We start from the raw sequence: 14,262 nt of genomic DNA, 5'->3' as shown, positions 1-14,262 counted from the left end.
AAACACCACTCCAGTAGAGAAATAGAAAAATGGGTGAAAAATGCTGCAAAAACCCTGAAAGAATTGACATGCTGTAGGTTTTAAACTGCATCCAATCGTCGAGGAACAACTTTCAGATATGTCGCTCACTTTACTGTGGCAGTAAAATGCTGCATTTTTCACGGCAAAAACATGTCATGTACATACATGTACTGATGCAAAATTTGGACCTGAAAACTGAGCCATAACAGTGGCCATAGGGTAGATTCATACGTGTTTCAATTTGATTATTTTCAGGAATTTCTGTGAGTGACTCATTAATTTGAATGGAGTTTGCGGAATAATTCATGCGCTTAGTGCAGAAACAATCTCATTAATGAGAAATTGAATTTTCAGTAACACAAATGTCTGCCACATGTAAATTGCATATAAAAATATACCTTATGGTCTTGACTGTTTCATCAACACGGGCATAAGTTAATAGAGTAGTCAAATATGAGAAACATAGTAATAGATTAGTGGTGAAAAGGGCAGATATAGTGTAATTGTTCATGCTGAAGTTACCTAAAATAACTGGTAGATGTCAAAGAGGACATGTCACTTGCATAAAATAAAAAATCCAAGTTCAATCACTTGTAAAAATGCTGTACCCCACCGCCTTTTCAGTTTTGAAATCTCTGCTTGCAGACCAACTGAGAGTTTCTTCAGAGTCTTCTCTCGGGTGTGCACATCACCCCTCCCAGATGTGGTCAATCACAGCTTGATAGATGGGCTATCCATCTCACCTCCTGCCAAGCTGTTATTGATAGCATCAGGGGGGAAATGGGAAAAGCACATGCATCCAGGGAAAACGCTAAAGAAAGAAACACCAAGTTGCACAGCAGTCAGAGATTTCACATAGCGCTTATAAAAGCAATACATGTGCATCTCTCAACAATGGCGCATCGCAGCATAAAATGGAAAAGAGCAGGAGAAACAGAGGAGCTCAGGGATTTTTTTTTTTTACAAGTGATTTAACCTGTGATTGATCAAGTGCCAAGTCCTCTTTAAAGAATCTATTATCAGGGTTATGGGTATACGGCCTTGTTATGCTCATTTAATACATGCCTTTAGAGAAGGAATCCGCATCCTGGTTTGTTTAATTTTTAAATCATCATTAGCAGTTTTGGTGTACGCGCATTGGGATGGGACTGTGGGTAGGGTCTTTGGCTCTGTCACGGCCTGACTTATGCCTAAGGTGTTTATCTTTTTCCTTATTTAAAATGTTGCGTTGGCGCAGTCGTAGCCGCGAGCAGCTCTTACGCAGATTAATATCCTATAAGCCTTTCAGGAAAAGGACGCTGGTGGCGGCGCACATGCAGATTTAGATCTTTGCTCAATGAAGAGCATAAATTTCAATCTGCGTATGTGCCACGACTAGTAACATTTTACTGAAGACCGCCGGGAGGTCAATCTGCGCATGCGCCACTACAGGCATGATTTTACTGAGGCCCACTGTGAGATTTATCTGTGCAAGTGCCATCTGCGGTTAGGACGACCCCAGCATGAGATTGAAATAAGGAAGAAGATCAAGCCACCAGAAGCAGCGTAGAGGCAGGACACAAAGCAGAAGTCCCTACAAACAATACCCCCAATGGCCTTTAATCCTCACTTTTTTTTATAGAGGGTTGTAAGCTATAAATGTTTAGAAAATCACTTACATCCAGAGCCCAAAAACCAGTCCTGATCATGCCTAAGTATTTCAGAGTCCTATCTCCATAATAAGCTTTGCACTTGGGTTAGGCTCAGAGGACATTACATATGAGCTTCTGTAGGCGAAAATACAGTGGGAATGTGTCCCCATATAATCCTATGACAAAAGATATTAATGTATGCCACTGTATATTTGCAAATAAACCCTATGGGCAAAACATATACTGTGCACTACAGTTTGTGGTGGCGTTCTGTATAGAAATGTAGTCAGTTACATACCAACCCTGGCAGAGACCATAAAGATACTCTTGACATCTGGTAAATGGAGCCCTATATACATTTAACTTATATCCTGAGAGATGTCAGGGACGTTTTCTCTGCCTCTGAATATAATCAACCAGTTATTTTGGCAAGTTGAAAAATTTCTCAGTGCATTGATTAATGGGGTTTCGCGGGCTGAACTGAAAAGTCTGCAGTCACTCTCCAAACTGCCGAATTGTGACAGTGTACAATGTGCAGTGTGACGATTCTCAGTGTGAATTAGTGGTCACGTCACCCCACATATGCGATTTGACGTGGCTACTAGTCTAATCCTTTTCTCTCAGTTCTCTTCTATTGAGAGGAGCTGAATGAGACTAGTCAGCATGTAATCACAAGTGTGTAAACCGCATACATAGGGGCATATAAAAGCCAACTCACACGGGAAATACAGGGAAATCTTGACAGTGTGCACACTACACACTATCACAATTCAACACTGGTGTTAAAAAAAAAAAAGTCTATTAGGTGAAAATCTAAACAGCATGTGCACAAATCAAAAGGTTAGTGAGCAAAGGGTTTGTCCAGGAGCACATATGAAATAAGTCTGGAGATAAATGAACACTGGTAGTTGACCATTCGTACTCCCTATGCTGTTAGCGACTACTGTCCGCTACTCACATATTCACTATGAGTAGTGGACGCAATGTAAGTCAATGGGAAATACTCACTAAGTAGCGAGTAACCCGAAAGCCGTCTTATTCGCTACTTGCACGAAAAGTATGGCTTTCGGGTTACTCACTACTTAGAGAGTATTTCCGATTGACTTTGCGCCCGCTACACGTAACGAATATGCGAGTAGCAGACAGTACTCGCTAACAGCAAAGCGAGTACGAATAGTCAACTACTCGCTAAACACTAACACCAACATGTTTTGTACTGGCCCACAGTTGTTTTGAGCCTACAGTCCTGTTCACACTGTTTTCTGCAGTAGACCCAGGGGTTCTGCCTGAATTTCCCTAAAAATGGGATTCAGTAAAACCTCTGGTGAAGCCGTAGACTGTAGTGACACAAAAGAAGTATATTTTCTGAAAGTGATTGATTGCTCTTTTATTTCTGAAGATGTCACAGTCTGCTACACTTCTTTACCCTTCTGAACATGTGGACACTGTCAGACATTGTATTTTGTTTGTGCCATTGCCATCAATGGCCCAAATCGGGGCTTCGTCTAAACTGGTTTATTAGGAAGATTTAGGGAAAATGCTGAGACGCACTGCAGATAACTCTGCTGCTCAAGGAAATCTGAAAGAAACAGCTTACGTTCAGCTGTGCTTTGTTCACTTAAGGCCCTGTACACACAGTCTTGGATTGGCAAACCCTACCACACAGGGTACTGTAATAAAAAAAATGGCCCAGAATTATCATTGCCTTTTAGCTTTTTTTTTTTTTTTTTTTTTAAACACATAGGTGGTTGGATAAATATTACAGAAAAAATAGAATATATTTGTCAAAAACAACTTTTTTTTTAAAAAGACTTACAAAAAAAAAGTTATGAAAACGGTTCATGAGTCTACAAGGGCCTTAGTAGCAGCCTGTACATTAGAAAATAATGTAATCGTGGTAACCCCAGGCAACATCATATATTAAATGTATATAATGTTGCGATTTTGTGATGGAAAGGGATTAGATAAATAATGCAACCAGACATGAATAGTGAAAAACAAAGAAAAAAAAAAAAGCTTTGATGTTTATTATTTAAGTCTGATTGCATTATTCATCTAATCCCTTTCCATCACAAAATCGCAACATTATATACATTTAATATATGGTGGTGGCTGGGGTTACCACGATTACATTATATTCTAGAGTCTGGGTTACTACGTAAAAGATACTTGTACACGCATGCGCCGTTTCCATGACATCTGTGGCTAGCTTGAATTCCAACCCTATGTAGCTTTTTTATATGTATGTGTAGTCCCCGTGGTGACAGTTGCCAACCTACGCATCAGCATTAGGTATCTTCCGCCTTTATTGTATTATGACACGTCATGGCCATGCATTGAATTACACCATCCATATTTGCATGCACAATATCCTCCTAGTAGAGGTGGCGGGCTTGCGTTCCATCTCCATTCATGGCCGATTTCAGTTACATGGATTCTAGTTCTGGTGGTATTTAAGATGTCATATTGGGAATGTTTATAGGTTTCTCATCACAGATATCTTGCATTAAGCTCAAGGGCTCAGATTCTCCCACTATTACATTAAATGCTGTCTACTACGCACTACCAGCAGTTAAGCATTAATTCCAACATTAGCCTACAGTTACACCACTCCCAACAACATCCAATCCCGGACATCGTCACACTTTAAAAAGCAGGTTATTTCCTTCCCTTACACACGCCTCCTGAGGAAGCAGTAACAAAACGTGCGTTGGAGACAGCTACATTCAACTTATATATTTCTAAGTATATCATTCCTTGTTTTACAATGTTAGTGATTTGTCTGTTAGGCTTCTTTTAGGATTTTACCATTGAATGTATAGACAGTCCAACTTGCATTATTAACTATTTGTATGGTTTGCTTTATTAGTGGAGGGTTATCACTATTTTATCATCCCCACATTCTGTGCAGTACCTATATATTTTATTGTATTATCTATATGCGTTTTTCTGTTAGTTTTTAGTAAACATTTTTTGGCTATAATATACTCTATTACCTTTGGTGTTTATCCGCACCAACCTCCTATTTGTTGCACTACCCTTGCCGAACATCCAGAATAGGCAATGATTTAATTGTCTTAGAACTTTCATCTTTTGTTCTCCAGTTGTGTGTTTTGAGCTTTTTTTTTTTTTGTTTGCACCCAATTCATTGTTTTGTTTCTTTTTTTAAAGTCTTTTTTTCTCCGCTCAGCTATTCCAGATGTTTCCGCCCAATTCATCAACTCCATGTTTGTAAAAAGTCACAAAATGTGATGCAACTCCAGCCCAGTCCCCCCCCAGCCAGCATATATTTTTTGGTATGCGGGTATATTGCTGCAATTTGGGCACAAAGTTGCAAGAGCAGTTAAAAAAAGTAGCGAGGGGGGAGGGGGCATTTTTAACTTTGCGCCAAATTCATGAATTGCATTTCCATTTTAAAGAATTTCGCACCAAAAATTGCAACTAGTCGCAGAAGACAAAAAGGAGAAGTGATCTAAAAACGCAAATGAGGAATCAGGTCCAATGTTTATGGACAGCGTTATTTATGTGCATCACCTTAAGCATCCCCAGAGAGCACTGCAGTCTTGCAGCGCTGGATCCTGGGTTCAAATGTCACCAAAGACAACATCTGCAAGGACTTTGTATGTTCTCCCCGTGTTTGCGTAGGTTTCCTCCCACACTCGAAAGACATACAAATAGGGATTCTAGATTGTGAGCCCCAATGGGGACAATGTTGCCAATATATATTATATATATATATATATATATATATATATACATACATACATACATACATATATATACACATACATACATACATACATACATACATACATACATACACACACACACACACATTATATATAATATTATATTATATATATATATATATACTTTTTTTTGTTTTCTTGCTTTACTAGTTATCAGAAATTATTTACTGGAACCTGGACAACCCCTTTGAACGAGCGCTCATGTCTCCATGCTGTGCATGTGCTAGTTTGAGATGCTGTGGTATCATGCATCATATCTACTTATTTCATTTTATAAAATAAGAAATATTACCTGCATCTACTGTGGAGTTATTACACAGAATCCCAGATGCAGAATAAAAACAATCAAATACTAGATTAACTTATACCGGAAAATATAAAAGACGCAGCCAACACAGACCTAGGAAATAAGGGTAAATGCTATGCAATTACATAGATGTGAACAGAGAAATTAAATATTTAACATTTTTTATTATTATTGTATGCTTATTGTTTAGCTTGATAAAACACAGTAATTTTATATTCTCCACTGAAATGGAACGAGAACTGTCAATAACAGTTATTTTAGGATTTCTCAGTTCTGATTAAAAACTTACAGTTTGCTGTGATCACGCACCCTGCCAAGGAGAAGATCATACAGTCTTCTAGGACCTGGAGAAAACAATCTTTAGATTCCGACAAATAATAATGAGATGCAGTAAAGAGCAAATTCAAAGTAGGTCAAAAGGAAAATTATCTGCACAAAGAATAAAGCTGGTTACTGCAAAATGCGCACAGCCCATCCATGCCCTTTATACACTGAATTCAATGTAACTGCACTATTAATTCTTTTTTTCCCACAGTACAAGTAAAGATAAGGTATATTAAAATGTTTTCACTTAGAGAAAAAAGGCCTCTTCCTCCTTATCTGTCACTTCTTGTATCCTGAACTCATAATTCACTCAAAAAACAGATAAATGGGTCTACAAATTAAATATGCTGCAGATTTTAAAAAAAAAAAAAAAAAAAAAAAGAAAAAAAAAAAAAAAGGTTCACAAAATTTAGTTAGGAAGAGAAAAAAAAAAAAAAAAAGGTGTGATTTGATTTTTCAATAGTAGTGTTCAATTTGCATTAAAGCCGACTCCACCTCCCCAAAAAAAACCAAACCTTGCAATAATAATTATACTTACAGGTTCCGTATTTTTTGCTTTATAAGACGCACCCCAAATTTAGAGATAAAAAAAATAAAAAAAAAAAAAAATAAAAAAATGGGGTCAGTCTTATACTCTGGTGTTATAGTTGAAGAATAGACCTGGCTCAACCAATTATGTCAAGTAGGTGCTCTGGAGAAAAGGTAGATATAACAAAATATATACTCCGGCACACTAGGGAAAATATGAAAAGAGTCCAATATGGTGCTCAAAAAAATTTTTTTTATTTATTTGTCTATATTCTTTAGTTGTCCAACGTTTCAACCCGAAGGTTTTCTTCAAGGACTGATTTTTAATGTAGAAAAGAAAAGATATACAATGTCACAAACAATGCAATATACATGTGTATTTTACAGGAAAGGAAATGTACACGTTATAAAAAACAAAAAACAAAAAAGCTTTCCATAGGGATATATGTGAAAGATTTCCATGGTCACAGTAGTAGCCCCCTTGGGGGTGAAACAATATACTATATCATATTTGAGAAAGGAGCAGCAGTGGGTGACATACCTATGTCAATTGTGAATAAATTCTCAGAAAAAGCACCCAGGCATCTCAGGTAAATGCGAAATTTCTTATACCAGAATTATGCTATAAAGGCGAAAAAATAAAGTAAATGAATGTTATCGGTACATGTCATCAGGTTTACTTAGAGAGAGGGGATAGAGGGGTATTAAGGGCATACCTGCAGAGGTGGGTACCAAATATCAGGGCCTCTAGTAAATATTATGAAGTGGAGAGAAGGAGCTAGTCCGTCTAGAAGACCAAATTATACAATTCTAAGTACATAAGATTATAATATGAAACCGATGAAATGTGAACTCCATATGTGGGCATACCTTATGAGTAGAAGAGGTGAGACCAAAAGGTCTGGACTGTTACTAATATGGCAAGGAAGAACCTCTGAGGGTCCGTATTAATGTAGTAGATGATTATATAAGAAGATTTGTTATATCCTATATGAGGTAAAAGAATGAAATTATTTCATATATATGTAGAGACACACTGTGCCAGAGGTCCCAAATGAGGTAAAATGGTGTAATGTTATAGTTACCATGAATATTCAAGAAGTCTTAGAGTCGATCCCCAAGGGGCACATGGCTGATACCAGAGACAAGAATGATACAATCATATATTAGAGAGGGAGAATTAGAGTTAGAATAATGTAGGGAATGGAGGATGAAATAGAAATGTGACATACCTCACAAATGAGTATTTATAATGTAAACATCATGAGATGGAGGTTAGAATAACTTCTGGTTTAAGACATCAGGGGTCATATGCTATGGGTATATGACCGCTGCAGCTATAGTAAAAGCAGAGCGGACAATATAAAGAGCATAAAGTGATAGTGTCAGCAAAGAAAAGGGAAAGAAAGTAAGGTGTGACATACCTCCCCAGTAGGTATATGTGCAAGGAGCACTATATGTGAGCTGGCCAAAGGCTCTGGTAGAAAAGGAAGGTGAAAGGGTTAACGTTTGTATAAGCTGGACTATGGGGCTGTAGGACCTGGTACATACCTGTGTGGTAGGGGAACTTCAGATGGAGCGTCCGGTGGTGTGTCTATAACCGTGAGGGAGCGTTTTATATGGTGTGAGTGGGGGCGTCCACTTCCTAATGAAGTGGAATGCACCTGTGGACCGCATGTGAGCGTCGATACGATGACGCAATGCCCCGCGCATGCGCGGTAATACAGGACGCCGAGAGCTCGGCGCTCCGATCCCGCGCATGCGCGGAAGGCAGAGCACTCACGCCGGCGTATAGTGAGGCCTAGGTGCGCGCGCGTCGGGGCACATGACCGGCGCGCGCCCAACGGGGAGGGGCGCCACTATGTGATGCCGCGCCCCGTGAGCGCGCGGAGGGCAGGGGACCCGACGCACGCGCAGTGTGTGGACATACTGGAGCTGTGAGGACCGGTGTCACTATACAAACCTACAGGGTGAAGGCTGTAAAGGGGTGATACCTGTGAGCGGGTTTGTATTCGGTGTGGTGTGAATGTTTTTCCTCTTCCCCCGCCTGGTCGCCCTCTTGATGCCTGTCTTTGTTCTAAAAAATTAGACGGTCGAGAAAAGTATGGTTCACTGTCTGAACCCGGAGGCTGAATATCGGGAGGGACCAAGTGGTCGTCTTGAATTAGTGTCTGATGACCGCCACCTGTAAACTCGGTCTTTGGAGTAGTCCTCCTGGTCGCGGATAAATTTTTGGCGTTTTCTGTCTTGTAGGGTTTTCTGAAAGTCGGCAATGAGTTCCTTAGTCTTCAGCTGAATACTATCCCATTCGGCAGTGGGTAGACTATTGGCAAATTGGTCCTCAATGGATCGAATCCTGGGTCCAAGTTCTTCAATCTCCTTGTGTAGGAATTCTATAGTCAAAATGATTATGTCCATCGAGCATTTGTTTAATATACTCTCGAACTTAGAGCAATAATCCACATTTTCGGAAAAGAGTGTAGGTCTGAGGGACACCCTTAACCCCCTCGGTATCCGTTGCACTTTGTGATATTGTGCCAAAGTAGCACAATGTAATTCGAAGGCAGTCCGTTTCCGGAGTTCTTTTTCGTAATCGCGGGTGCGAATTTCCTCAGAGGGTGTGGATAAAAATGAATCTGGGATAGTGACCTTAGACAGGATGTCAGTCACTTCAGTTGCTCCATATGAAAAGGTTGTGAATGACATGGATGAAAAAAATCAAGTCAAGTGGGAAAAAAAGGGAGCACGTGTGACTCCTCATTTGTGATATACCTTATAAAATGTCCTTGCGGTCTCGGGTATGTTGGGGAAACGATCCAACATATCCGAGACCTTATCAATAAACACAAGTCTACCATTCGTTGCCAACAGGTTTTATTACCCATACCTCATCACTTTGTGACACACGGACACACTGTGGCCCAACTTAAGTATCAAATCATTGAACATATACCACCTATAAGAAGAGGTGGGAATAGAATTAGAATTCTTAAACAACGCAAAGCGTTCTGGATACATACTTTGAGGACTTTGGAACCCAATGGATTAAATAGGGAATATGATGTAATTCATTAGGTCCCTGATGTACATGAATGTTAATCTTCATGGTTGAATATAATTTGTTATTATTCCCCTAACTCTCTTTTTCTTTCCTTAGGTCTCACATGCCACCTGATTGCACCTTTTTCCAGATCATCACCCCTTTACAGCCTTCACCCTGTAGGTTTGTATAGTGACACCGGTCCTCACAGCTCCAGTATGTCCACACACTGCGCGTGCGTCGGGTCCCCTGCCCTCCGCGCGCTCACGGGGCGCGGCATCACATAGTGGCACCCCTCCCCGTTGGGCGCGCGCCGGTCATGGGCCCCGACGCGCGCGCACTTAGGCCTCACTATACGCCGGCGTGAGTGCTCTGCCTTCCGCGCATGCGCGGGATCGGAGCGCCGAGCTCTCGGCGTCCTGTATTACCGCGCATGCGCGGGGCATTGCGTCATCGTAACGACGCTCACATGCGGTCCACAGGTGCGTTCCACTTCATTAGGAAGTGGACGCCCCCACTCACACCATATAAAAAGCTCCCTCACGGTTATAGACACACCACCGGACGCTCCATCTGAAGTTCCCCTACCACACAGGTATGTACCAGGTCCTACAGCCCCATAGTCCAGCTTATACAAACGTTAACCCTTTCACCTTCCTTTTCTACCAGAGCCTTTGGCCAGCTCACATATAGTGCTCCTTGCACATATACCTACTGGGGAGGTATGTCACACCTTACTTTCTTTCCCTTTTCTTTGCTGACACTATCACTTTATGCTCTTTATATTGTCCGCTCTGCTTTTACTATAGCTGCAGCGGTCATATACCCATAGCATATGACCCCTGATGTCTTAAACCAGAAGTTATTCTAACCTCCATCTCATGATGTTTACATTATAAATACTCATTTGTGAGGTATGTCACATTTCTATTTCATCCTCCATTCCCTACATTATTCTAACTCTAATTCTCCCTCTCTAATATATGATTGTATCATTCTTGTCTATGGTATCAGCCATGTGCCCCTTGGGGATCGACTCTAAGACTTCTTGAATATTCATGGTAACTATAACATTACACCATTTTACCTCATTTGGGACATCTGGCACAGTGTGTCTCTACATATATATATATATATATGAAATAATTTCATTCTTTTACCTCATATAGGATATAACAAATCTTATATAATCACCTACTACATTAATACGGACCCTCAGAGGTTCTTCCTTGCCATATTAGTAACAGTCCAGACCTTGGTCTCACCTCTTCTACTCATAAGGTATGCCCACATATGGAGTTCACATTTCATCGGTTTCATATTATAATCTTATGTACTCAGAATTGTATCATTTGGTCTTCTAGACGGACTAGCTCCCTCTCTCCACTTCATCTCATTAACATTTACTAGAGGCCCTGACATTGGGTACCCACTTCTGCAGGTATGCCCGCAATACCCCTCTATCCCCTCTCTCTAAGTAAACCTGATGACATGTACCGATAACATTCATTTACTTTATTTTTTCGCCTTTATAGCATTATTCTGGTATAAGAAATTTCGCATTTACCTGAGATACCTGGGTGCTTTTTCTGAGAATTTATTCACAATTGACAAAGGTATGTCACCCACTGCTGCTCCTTTCTCAAATATGATATAGTATATTGTTTCACCCCCAAGGGGGCTACTACTGTGACCATGGGAATCTTTCACATATATCCCTATGGAAAGCTTTTTTTGTTTTTTATAACGTGTACATTTCCTTTCCTGTAAAATACACATGTATATTGCATTGTTTGTGACATTGTATATCTTTTCTTTTCTATATTAAAAATCAGTCCTTGAAGAAAACCTTCGGGTTGAAACGTTGGACAACTAAAGAATATAGACAAATAAAAAATTTTTTTTTGAGCACCATATTGGACTCTTTTCATATTTTCCCTAGTGTGCCGGAGTATATATTTTGTTATACTCTGGTGTTGTCTTACTGCAGGGGGCGGGCAGCGGTGGAGGAGCGGAGTCACAGGGTGTGCTGGCAGCGGCAACGGGTCCGTGCAGGCGGCAATGGCAGCAGGTCAGTGCAGGCAGTGGAAGCTGCGATGGAGCAGGCCGATGCAGCAAGTGTCCCAGTTGCTCTGTTGGCGGACCAGGCTTCAAATAAATGGCGCCAAGAGTGGCGCGTGCACTGATTGAACTCTCATCCAAGAGCTCCATCTGCGCATGCACAGACTCCAAGCGCCATCATTTGAAGCCCAGACCATCTGGGACACCCGCCGTACAGCCACCGGAGCTTCTGCTGCCAGCACAGCCATCGCAGTCCACACAGGCACCACAGTCCACACTGCCAGCAGGCCGCCCGCACAGAGAGGCACCCGGCCGCCTGCACAGAGAGCCGCACAGACAGCCCCCCGCCAATTCTCCACCTCCCGGTAAGCTATATCCAGACTTTAAGATGCACTCCTCGTTTTCCTCCCAAATTTTTGGGAGGAAAACTGCATCTTATAATCCGAAAAACACGGTATTTTGATTTTTGTGAGCTATAAACCACAAATGTCTGCAACTGAGATTTTGGCTTGGCTTTTATCCTAAGTAATATGGCAAGGCTCATTGAAAAGGTCGATATTGACTTTAAGGATTGCTACTTCTAATAGGTGGTGCTAAAGTTCAAGTCTACTTCCTCCCTGAAGAGGCCATTTGCATACAAAAGTGACAGGCATGTCATCTTGAAAATTGAGTGTTAGGATTATTTATTTGTAGCAGCCCTCTCACTGCGGAGCTACAGTCTTCTTATACACAACTGGCTTTTAAAGAATACACCAGACTTAAGTTTATATTCTATTCACACGGACGCTCCTAGCACATTTCTATGTATCCACAAGTATGCAGCATCAATTCTGATAGAAGATCTCCCTGCATAATTACAGCTGGAATTTTTTGGGCGTTGTTTGGAAAATAGGGAAGTAGACTTTGCGCATGCTTGTTTCTGCTGGATAAGTTGTACTCTTGAATGACACCATTCATTTTACCACATAGTTTACTGGAAAAGGGGGAAAGAAATAAAAATTCCAAATGGGGAAAAATTGAAGAAGAAAAAAAAAAAAAAAAAAAAAAAAATGATTAGTAGGACTATGATTAAAGCTATGTGCCTACGGGACAACGTACCCGCGGATTTTGCCACAGGTTTGTCTGCAGGTTTACCGCAGCTGCTCCCCGGAATCCGCAGCTATCCAATTGTGCAGTATTTCTGTGGAGTTGTTGCGGTAAACCTGCGGAAACCGTGCCTCTCCATCTTGAAAAAGCTGCTCCACAATGCGAGTTAATGATGTTCAGGTTTCTCACTGGGGGGGGATTGTACTTTGAACAACCCTGTCTGTGTACCAATTCTACCAGTGTAAAGGTACCTTCACACATAACGACTTACCTGCGATCCCGAAAATGATGTGTCCTGATAGGAATCGCAGGTAAGTCGCTGGGAGGTCGCAGGTGAGATGTCACACAGTCAGATCTTACCAGCGATGCAGAACAATACAGATCGCAGTAGCGACCTGTATAACGATCTCAGCAGTCACTGTGACCCTGTCACACAGTGTCAAACACAGCGATGTGTCCTGCCCAGCAGGACATCGCCTTTGAAGAAAATGGCCTGGAACATTCTCAACGACTAGAGATCTCACAGCAGGGGCCTGATCGCTGGTAGGTGTCACACATAACAAGATCGCTAACAGGATCGCTACTGCGTCACCAAAACGGTGACTCAGCTGCGATCTCGCTAGCGATCTCGTTATGTGTGACAGTACCTTAACAATCTAATCAGTGTAACAATTTTTACATCCCCTCCAGTGGATTCATTTTGGTGATGTCTTAGGCTGCTTTCACACCTCCGGTTTTAGCAGAGCCGGCCAATCCAGCTCTAAAACCTATGCAACGGATGCGGCGACAAAACCGCATCCTTTGCATAAGTTTTTGACATGCGGCCCGTCCGGTTTTTGCCACTTGCGGCACGCTACTGAGCACGCGCAGTGGAAAAAACCGCATGCGGCGGCCGGATGCGGTGTTTGCCGCAGGACGCCGCATGTGGCGTCCATAGGCATGCATTGCAAATCGCGCCGCATTGGCCGGATGCAGTGCAATGTGGTTTTTTTTGCCGGACAAAAAACCTTGCCAGGCAACATTCCATCCAGCCGCCGCATCTACTAAATTTGCCGCATGCGGCAAAAAACGGACCGAACGCAAGCCCATGCGGCACAATCCGGCACTAATGAAAGTCTATGCAAAAAAAACGCAACCGGCGGCAAAAAAAAACCTTTGCGTTTTTTCTGCAAAGCGTCAGATTGTGCCGCACAGGAAAAACCGGATGTGTGAAAGCAGCCTTAATCATGTTTTTAAATGTCTGTGGTGTTTTCATGTGAAATTAAATTTGTCTATTTTTGCATATATACTCGTTTCTCCTGTTTTCACACTTTCTATAACCTGCAGATTTATCTAGAAAATCTAGATAAATCCACAGGTTTTCCGCCGCAAAATTCGCAGGTACGTTGTCCCGTGGGCACATAGCCTAAAAGTGAAAGCAAATATGTCCATTTTTATATTTTATTTTCATTATTTTAGTGGTAAAGAGATGAGCAGAAAAAAAAAAAAAAAAAAAAAGAAAGGAGTTGGGGCTGT

At 41.3% G+C, this 14,262-nt stretch overlaps 1 protein-coding gene across 1 annotated transcript in view; it reads right to left on the bottom strand.

Moving 5' to 3' along the window:
* The window catches only part of CYP20A1 (cytochrome P450 family 20 subfamily A member 1), a 112,686-nt gene that overhangs the window by 46,332 nt on the left and 52,092 nt on the right, over positions 1-14,262 (bottom strand). Inside the window, exon 8 of the mRNA XM_075317652.1 lies at positions 5,998-6,052. Within this exon, the coding sequence (XP_075173767.1) occupies positions 5,998-6,052 (55 nt within the window). The remainder of the gene's footprint in view (positions 1-5,997; positions 6,053-14,262) is intronic.

The sequence above is a fragment of the Anomaloglossus baeobatrachus genome, chromosome 7, assembly GCF_048569485.1.
Source record: "Anomaloglossus baeobatrachus isolate aAnoBae1 chromosome 7, aAnoBae1.hap1, whole genome shotgun sequence".
In the NCBI taxonomy this organism is placed as follows: domain Eukaryota; kingdom Metazoa; phylum Chordata; class Amphibia; order Anura; family Aromobatidae; genus Anomaloglossus; species Anomaloglossus baeobatrachus.
The sequence above is the reverse complement of the archived record's forward strand: the minus strand, read 5'-3'. Positions and strand labels throughout refer to the sequence as shown.